The sequence below is a fragment of the Euphorbia lathyris genome, chromosome 3, assembly GCF_963576675.1.
Source record: "Euphorbia lathyris chromosome 3, ddEupLath1.1, whole genome shotgun sequence".
NCBI classification, from domain to species: Eukaryota; Viridiplantae; Streptophyta; class Magnoliopsida; order Malpighiales; family Euphorbiaceae; genus Euphorbia; species Euphorbia lathyris.
The window spans coordinates 84,092,853-84,100,093 of NC_088912.1; the positions used below are offsets into that span (position 1 = coordinate 84,092,853).

General features: G+C 40.4%; 1 protein-coding gene across 1 annotated transcript; it reads right to left on the reverse strand.

Annotated features, from left to right (window-relative positions):
- Window positions 1–265: 265 nt before the first annotated feature.
- Window positions 266–1,382, reverse strand: LOC136224906 (mitochondrial import inner membrane translocase subunit TIM23-2). The gene has a single exon (XM_066013333.1). It carries the CDS (start codon window positions 1,265–1,267, stop codon window positions 716–718), a length of 552 nt encoding a protein of 183 aa, XP_065869405.1. The 5' UTR covers window positions 1,268–1,382; the 3' UTR covers window positions 266–715.
- Between the last annotated feature and the right edge of the window lie 5,859 nt (window positions 1,383–7,241).

Below are 7,241 nucleotides of genomic sequence, written 5' to 3' on the forward strand. Positions count from 1 at the left end.
AATCAGCTAACAGCTAATAGGGTCATAGTATTTATTGCATTTTGATTTTTGAATTAGTATTTTCTTATGTTTTAAATATTTTCATTCATGAGTTTATATATTTTTTGTTTTTTAGTGCGCCTTTTGTCACTCAGGCACGCGCCAAGGGACCTCTTGGGCCTTAGTGCACCATACGCCTTTAATAACTATGTTAAATAATATAAGAGCATCATTCAACATTAAAACAGCTCATAAAGAAAATTAACTGAAACATCACATGGAACCATACCCAAACACAAACTTTCATTAGAGATGCATAACAATCTAGAGTCTCATTGTACAACATCATCAACTGTATAGCTTCCATAAATTAGCCTAAAAGAATTTGAAGTTCTCTTCCATAAATGAGTGAGATAGCATTCCTAGTCACAGAAGGCACTGTTTTTACTTTTCTAGCCAAAAATATAAAAATATATCTATATATCTAATCAGCCAGAGGGAGGAAAAGCAATTGAAGTAGCATGTTATTCATCATTACAAGTTGGAAAGATTGGCCCTTTCCCTCAGCATAAGCAAGTTTCTCCCATGTTCATGGAACATGATTTAGTTACTCCTCATAAGCTTTATAATCAACTTTACCAATGGGCAAATGTGTGATCAAAATTTGAACAGATACAACTTGTAAAACGTAATTGTGAATTAGAATCAGAAAACCCTAAACTTACATTGCAAAACCCTAAATCATCGCATACCTCTTCAATGTTTGCTTCCCGGCCACCACAGCACCAGCCGCAATTCCTCCCAATGCACCAGCTACTGCAGCCGACCTTACCCCTCTAGCCGCCCTGCAGACAGCACCAGTTCCCAGACCCGCCGCCACGCTGGTCCAAACATCGTCCCTATCGGTAACGGCGACAACTCCGCTCTCAATCCCCGCATAGATCAATCCCACCACACCGATCCGGTTTCCCCAAACCCGACCCGAATGTCCAGAGGAATTCAAAATCCTATTCACCTTAAGCTTTAATGTATCGGTCGGTTCGAAGGATTTTAGGGCTGAGAAGAAACCGACGGAGGCGCCACCGATAGAAGCACCAAGATAAGCAGAACCAGTGTAGAAGGTAAGATTTTCGCCCCAAGAACGGCGTTGGCGGAGAGATTCTTCGGCGAAGAGGAATTCCGGGGAGGTTGGAAGCTGGTAAAGGTTTTGGATTGGAAGGTTGAGATCTTGGTAGGGGTTGTAGAGACGAGTCCTATCTGGGTCATGATCCGAGGTTGAGTGAGCCATTAGAGACGCTTGAAGAAAAGATCAAGGATTGAAATGGGAAGGTCCAAAGCTTGAAGCTTTGGAGGTTTTGGGACCCGAATGGAGGAAGAAAGCAATTATGCTTCACCCTCTGTTGTTATTATGTTTCACTTTAGGAATATTCCTTATATATATAAAGTAAATTACAAAATGATTAAAAAAAAGTTTGGGTCCACGAGGTCTTGATGGGCTTGGACTTCAGTATCTGCACCGGGAGCGGTCCTTCTGAAACAGTACCCCTGAGATGTCGTATTATCTTGTCGTAGGAGATTAGGAGAGAGAGGAAGTAGGGAGAAGAGTCAGAGAGAAATAATATCCATGAGATATCGTATGATCTTGTCGCAGTCACCACACCCTACTGATTGTGACGGGTATTGATTTAGCGCATGGTCTGAGATCTTACTATTGGGCTGAATGTCTCCTTTGGACCATATGCTTTATCACAAACCAAAGAGTGGCTGGCAAATGATCAAATGAGCCTAGAAGTATGGTCACAGTTGATCTGTGGCATGCGTGATGGCGAATATAGTTTCTCCACTTTGCTGAAACGTAACTCATCACCTTTGAGCACGTGCTCACGTAGTATACTAGTAGAGTTTTAATGCTCTCGGTTCAAATGATGATGACGACAACTACATCTTTAAAGACTGTGAAGTATAGATGCAAAGTTTCTTCGTTATGAAGGGCTATGAGTAGTGGTGGTGAAGTGAGAAATTCTTTTATGACGTCAAATGTCTTTTCTCTCTATGTTCCATTTGGAGGGATGGTCTTTTTTAGCAGTCCGTAAAGGGGAGACATCTAGCGTGGAGCATGACATGAATCGTCCTAGTGTGATGAGTTTATTGTTAAGATTTTGGACTCCATGCAGATTGGAAGGTGTATGTCTAGCAGAGCCTGGACTTTGTCAAGGTTAGCTCGATGTCGGGCTCGGAGACCATATATCCCATAAAATTTCCCGATCGAATGCCAAAAATGCATTTTTCTAGATTGAGCTTGAGATGGTATTGACGGAATATTGTGAAGGCGTTTGTGAGATCCTGGGGATTGTCTTCTTGCATTTTCTAATGACAACCATATTGTCAATGTAAACCTGCATAGTTTTTCCAGTGTGTTGGGTGAACATTTTGTTGATCAATCTCTAATATGTAGCGCCCGCGTTTTTTAGATTGAAGGGCATGACCGTGTAACAAAATATGCATACGTGAGTAGTAAAGCTTTTTTTTCTCAGCGTCTAAAAGGTTCATAGGTATTTATTGATACATGTAATTGCATTGAAGATGGATAAGATTTTGTGACCAGTTGCCTGATCTAGCAATTGGTCGATGTTAGGAAGCGGATACCAATCCTTGGGCCACGCTTTAAGATGAGTAAAGTTTACACACATACGGTACTTCTCCATGGCTTTCTTTACAAGAACAACATTAGAAAACCGCAATGGGTAGTAGACGGGCTTAATGAAGCCTATTGCTTTCAGCTTATCTATCTCGGTGATAATGGTCTCTTACTTGTCTCGGGCGTAAAGCCACTTTGTTGTTGTATTGGATCCATGGTGGGGTTAGTATTAAAACAGTTGGTGGTATGCTCAGGGGAAACCCCCATGATATCAGCTGTTGTCCATCGAGTAAAGTGCCCTACACCTGGTTACCGAGCTTAGTGCCCATGAGAGTGCCCAACTTGAGTAAGCGGTTTCCTCCTATGTCAAAAGTTTCCAGGAGCTCCAGTGGTTGGGGAGTGTATCCCTTGAAGTCATGTCTTCCCATGGAATCTGACCAAGGTTGCACGTGCGGACTTAATGGATGCCTAATGAATTTCTTTGGAAAATTTCCAGTTGCCCTGGATTAGCGTTGATGTTTAAAAGTAGATGCCTTCACATGATAGTAGTATAGGATAAGGGATATCAATCAATACCCAATCTGCATGAGTTTCCACTAACTTGTCACCTTCCTCGAGAACCATGGAGAGGGAGATAGTGCCCAAGACAGAGACTTCGATATCTAAGAGGCCTACTGTAGACACCGAGTCGGAGGACCTGTGACGAAAACCTGAAAACAAGACGGTTGAAGCGATTGATTCCGAAAGTTTCGAAAAAAATAAAATAAATAAGTTACGGTGGGTCGCTATTGTTGATCGGATGGCTCGCGAATGCTTAACGGCCTGGTGCGAGTGCTTAGCGGCAGCCGGCGCGCATTCGACGACAGTCGGGCGCCCGCTCGACGACGCAAAGCGCGCGTTCCACGTCCGTTGAACGCACGCATCCAACCACGAATAGCACGCGCTCGACGTCCGAGCAATGCACGAGCTTGGCGGCACGAGGCGTGTGCGCCAGGCAGTGCGGAACACACGTTCGGCGGTCACGACGCGTGGACGCCCGACGGCGCGGAGCGCGAGCTCGACGGCCGCGGGGCGTGCACGCCCGACGGTGCGAGACGCGCCCCGACGGACGTTGGGCGGGCGCCCAACCGCGTCGGGCTGACGCCCAACGGCAGTTGGGCGCGCGCGCCCAACCTCGCATTGGGCGCTCGCCCAACAATGTTGGGCGGTAGCCCAACGCAAGGTTGGGCGGCCGCCCAACCCCCTTGGGCGACGCCCAATTCTCTTCGGGCGTCGCCCATTCCGTCGGGGATCCGTTTGCCTATAAAAGGCACGGATCCCCATGCATTAGGGGGGAGGATTTTTGGGAGCCTTTCTCACTCTAGACATTTTTAGAGAGAGAAAGTGATTTTTTTGAGAAAAATATTTTTTTTCTCAAAAATTCCGAATTTCCCAAAGTTAAATTTTTACTAAAAAAAAAAACACAAAAAAACCGAAAAATCACGACTCGTGGAATCAATCGGCTTCGACTGTCAGATACCGAATTTAAGGTATTATCCGAGGACTAGACTCTTTTATTTTATCTAATTTATTTCTTTCTTCTAATTATTTTTATGTTATAGTTTTTATTTATTTAGTTATTTATTTATTTTATCACGTTTTATTTAATTTAGCGTATTTATTTAATATTTGTCTCGTGTTGAATAAAGTTCGGTTTTGCTTTAAAATAGAAAACCTCGTTTTGATATCCCAATACGAACCGTGATCCGATAAAAAGGTAGTTCGGGTGTTAAAAAACGTTGTAATTATAAGTTTTAATTTAAAAGAATTTCCGAATAATGTTTTAAAATAAAAACGTCGTTTTAGGAACTTCCGTTATTGACTATGATCCATTTTTGGTAGTTCGGAAATCCGAAACGATTGAATTAGACTTAATTTAAAGCTTTTTGATAAATCTGGAAACAGTTGGAGTAGTTCTGTAATTTTCCGTTTCTATCACTAATTGCTATTTACCGACGGATTTTCCATCGGTAAATCTGCCAGAATGTAAAAAATGCTGTTTTAGTCCCTCTTTCTCAACTTTTAAGTTTTTGATCCTTGGTATACATATATATAGTTATGTAATATATATTTTTAAGCTATTTTTAAATACTTTGTCATATATTTACTTAATGTCTTCATATGTCTTTTCTTTCATCAATTTGGTTTTATAAACTATATTTTATATACTTTCTATTTAATTCATTTAAACCATATTGGGTATTATTTTAGAAGATTATTCATTTGGGCATTTTGAGTAGTTAATTAGAAGGTGTTTTGAGGATGATTAGGATTCATTTTGATATTAATGTATATTTGGGAGGGTTATTTCTTATATACTTATTATGATAGTTATTTTAGGGAGTATAATGTTTATTTTCAATTAATTTAACTTAATAAAATATATGTGTATATATAGACTTTTCTCCTCATTTCATTTAAGCTAAATATTAATTTCTTATTTATAACTTATTTCTTTTTTTGGCTTTTGATTAGAATGGCAAGTTATTATACTTATTAAATACTTTCATCACTATTTTCATTCATCAAAGTTCATTATTTTCTCTATATTGTTTTAATTACTTATTTTGTCACATATGTATATGTATATATATATCTTTCTCCTTTTCTTCTCAAAACTCTTATATGTATATATATATCATTTGGGGAAAATGTTTTGATTGATTGAGTTTGAGATTCAATTTATTATTTATTGTAATTATGACAAGTGGAGAATCCATTAAGGAAAGGGGGAAAATAAATCACAAAAAGAGTTTTCAATTTAATTATTTAAACTAATGAATTTTTAGAGGTTCCTAATGTAAATAAATAGAGTTTTCTTGACATTTCAAATCGTTTTTCAAAACAACACGTTTTAAAACCTTAGTCCGTTCCAACGACGGATTAAGCGAACATTGTAATTAAAATCGTTTTCTTTGTGAATAATAGAGTTTTGAATCATTTTCTTAAAGGATTGGTACAAAAATAAAATTGACTTGTATGTTTAACCACGTTTTCTTATTAAAGGTTTTTTTATCTCAACGTTTTCAAACACTCGAGTCGTTCCAACGGCGATTCGGGTGAACTTCATCAAACGGGGTTTTGAAACGCACCTAAATCGTTCCAACGGCGATTAAGGTGAGAACCATGTAAATAAACTCGTTTTTGGGAAATAAGTTAGCATAGAATAAACACACAGCATGACATTTAAATAAAGTTGTAAATAAATCACTTCTTTCTTCCCCCTTCTCTGTTTATGTATAATATAAATGGGTGATTCTTTACTAATGTGGCTTTTCAATAATATATGCTCAAAACGGTTTCTAAAAAGAGAGAAAGAAAAGGTTTCAAATGAATTTTAAACTTAAAGAAGTATACGATTAGTCCGTTATCGCCTAACATGTTGAGTAGGAGGCCGGTGGTTCATAACCGGGCGATGTCGGGGTGCCTAGTAGCCTTTCTCCGGAAAGGAGCTAGCCTTCTCGGCCCGTACCTAAGTTTCCCGAACCCACACGGGTCTCCCGTAAGGGATCGGTGTTCATTTTCCATTCGTGGGTGGCGACTCTTCCATATCTCCGAGCTCCGGTCCTGCCGAGCAGCTTGATTCCACGATTGGTTGCTTTCGGCGCCAATCACCGCTTACGTCGCCATGAGGTTGTCCATCCCCCGGTCCGCCCGGGAGATTAGGCCGCGGCACCTCGTCTAACAAGTGGCGACTCTGCTGGGGAAGCGAGAAATTTGATTCCGGAAGGCGTGTATTAAGCCCTTAACGGGGACGGATCGTTTTACTTCTTTTCGTATGCATTCATGTGCATTATTGCAAACCCTTTGGGTAATTTCCGCGAAACCTCTAGCGAGAGTACATTCATCGCTCGAAAGAGGCTAGTGTAAGTTCCCCCTTACAATAAGGCGCCAAAGGGTCCCCATCCATTCGTTAGGGGCGAATTTGTGCGGTCCTGTGAGGTCCCGCGGTCAGCCGTGTCAGCATATAGTAGCCTTAGAAGTTGCCATAGGATTACCCGTTACTATTTTTGGTGTGATAAATGAATCAGTTCGTGTTTTCAAATCGCCATGATACGTGTCTAAATCCTAAAGTATGTAAAGAAAATGAAACGATGCGTTAATATATACTCTTGAATCGACATACTAATTACCCTAAAACATCGAAACAATTTGAACTAAAGACGACTTAGTCATCTCGTATGAATGAACATGTGCGGCCCGCCTTGTCCCTTTCTGTGTCCCGACGAAGGCACATGTTCAGGAAATGCGTTACGACGTAAGCACGTATTAGTATGAATCGGTTTGGTATTAAGGATAGTTACATTCCGATACAAAAGACTATATTAACAGTAGCCGTTATTCACATTCTTTAAATAAATTGGGATAAAACGAGATCATAACGAAACAAAAACGAAGAACATTTCTGTTTTGAACGACCCTGTCGTAACGTGAAAAGTTTCGCACAAGTAGCCCGTCCCTTCCGAATAAAAGACGAGCTTTTACGTTATGCCTCGTGTCGTTCTTAAGAGAAATGGACGTGTTCGCAGAAGTGACTAAGAAAAGAAAAGCGAAAAATGAACTAAACGACCAAAATCATCCCGAA